Source organism: Rhagoletis pomonella, unplaced genomic scaffold, assembly GCF_013731165.1.
Source record: "Rhagoletis pomonella isolate Grant_MI unplaced genomic scaffold, Rhpom_1.0 Rhpom_scaffold_00006, whole genome shotgun sequence".
Taxonomy (NCBI): Eukaryota; Metazoa; Arthropoda; class Insecta; order Diptera; family Tephritidae; genus Rhagoletis; species Rhagoletis pomonella.
This window is the reverse complement of record NW_023458560.1, coordinates 72,329,169-72,330,954: the sequence shown is the minus strand read 5'-3', so window position 1 is coordinate 72,330,954 and position 1,786 is coordinate 72,329,169. Positions and strand designations below refer to the sequence as shown.

Sequence of the window (1,786 nt, the reverse complement as noted above, 5' to 3'; positions counted from 1 at the left end):
AAAAGGGTAACTGAATAAATTAAAAATTGTAACAGAATAAAGAACTATTACTTACATACGTACATTGTAAGAACTTGCGTTTTAATTTTACATATATGGAAAGCGCCAAATGGGCGCCATAGGAAGTAAAAGGTGTAAGAATTGCAGGGCTTTTGTTCAATTGAGGACAGTCATTTCGACAAGATGCATATATCGTCACCTGAATTGCAAAATAACGTAACACCATCGTCACTGAAATGCGAAAAGTCGTAACTTATAAAAAATTCAAAATTCACTTTTTAATTGCTATGATGGATTTCATCAAATTACAACTCCCCACATCGTTTAATGAAAAAAATAAATAAATAGTCACGACTTTTTCCATTTCAGTGGCGATGTTGTTACGTTATTTCGAATTACAGGTGACGATATGTACATTCATATGTACGTATGTCTGAAAAGCAAGCGTTGTCCCAAAATATTTTTACTAGGAGGAGAGCTTTAGGAACGCATTCATTAATCCTCTCATACATATGGAAGGCAAAACTTCTATACTATTATTATTACCCATAAAGTAAGCCCATGTCCAGGGTTATTGCACGGCCGATTCCAAATTGGCAACAACAAGCATGTACCGCTTTCTCACGCTCTACTCCATTCAAATGAAGGTGATGAACACACATAGATTAGCTTTTTCAAAAATTAAGACTATAGCTTTGTTTTTAAATTCGCATTTTAGTTACACAATCCAACTTAGCTGATAGATGAGATGAAAATTGCATGCTGATGTACGTACATATCGTTACCTTGATATAGATAGGATTCATCCAAAATTGTTTCTCTTTAGAGAGCAATTACAAAACTTTAAAAAACCAAAGTTCTAAAATTGGGAATTTCTTTAAAACCTGGGATTCAAAAAAACAACTGAAACTTTTTTTTACTGCTGTAGTACATGTCTTTAAAACTCTATTAAGCTTTTAGTGAGCAATAGATGTATTAAACTTTGTAAGCTAAATTTCGAAACTATCGCCTTTTTGTATTAAGGTAACGATATGGTGACTTAATAGTAGTGATAATTTGATATACTGTATATACGTGCATATATTATATAGTCATTAATAATAAAATAGCGCTTAATATCTATATTTGGTAGAGTAATCCTTTGGTGACACGACAAGACCACGTCCTTTCCTTGCTCCTCTATATACCGTTTCTACAATATCGATCATTTCCTGTTTGTCCTCAAGCGGCCAATTGATTTTATTATTATTACCAGTACCCAAATCAATCATTATATGTTTATTGCGGAAGAAAAACATTACGGTGCAGGGATCGTATAATTCATACATCTTATTGAAATCTGGCACCTCGGTGATGTCCACCAAGTAAATTACTGCAAAATTTTTCACTTTCTCCGCAATGCTGTACATAACTTCGTCCATTTTCATGCAAGCGGGATCCCAATCGTGTCCAAAACGTATGACCTGCATGAATAAAATTATAACAAACTTGGAAATGGGTGTTTTCAGTTTCCTTTCGGGGTACTTACCACAACACGATCTTCCTCTGAGAGTATGGCCTGGTCCACTTGCCAGCCATTGTGTAAATGTGGTAGCATATACGACATCTTGGTAGTTTATTAGTGAGGAACCTGGCGGTTTAATGTTAAAGTAACTAGCTTTTTTATGCTGGCCAGAGAAATTTTGTAGCTCATCCACAAAAGCTGAAACTAGTCAAGAACGTAAACCTACCGGTACGTAAACCCGAGTCAGCTGACACGATCTGTCTTACCAAAGCGCCATGTAAA

At 35.1% G+C, this 1,786-nt stretch overlaps 1 protein-coding gene across 1 annotated transcript; it reads right to left on the bottom strand.

Moving 5' to 3' along the window:
• Positions 1-395: 395 nt before the first annotated feature.
• Positions 396-1,786, bottom strand: LOC118741267 (thioredoxin-like protein 4A). The gene is made up of 2 exons (XM_036473181.1): positions 1,529-1,786; positions 396-1,463 (listed from the first exon to the last, which is right to left on the bottom strand). Exons 1-2 carry the CDS (start codon positions 1,604-1,606, stop codon positions 1,113-1,115), a joined length of 429 nt encoding a protein of 142 aa, XP_036329074.1. The 5' UTR covers positions 1,607-1,786; the 3' UTR covers positions 396-1,112.

Excerpts from the sequence above, each read along its gene's own strand:
- LOC118741267 (XM_036473181.1), bottom strand. The coding sequence starts at position 1,606 with ATGTCGTATATGCTACCACATTTACACAATGGCTGGCAAGTGGACCAG. Across the intron at positions 1,464-1,528 it reads CAGAGGAAGATCGTGTTGTG|GTCATACGTTTTGGACACGA; the intron begins GTAAGTACCCCG and ends TTATTCATGCAG.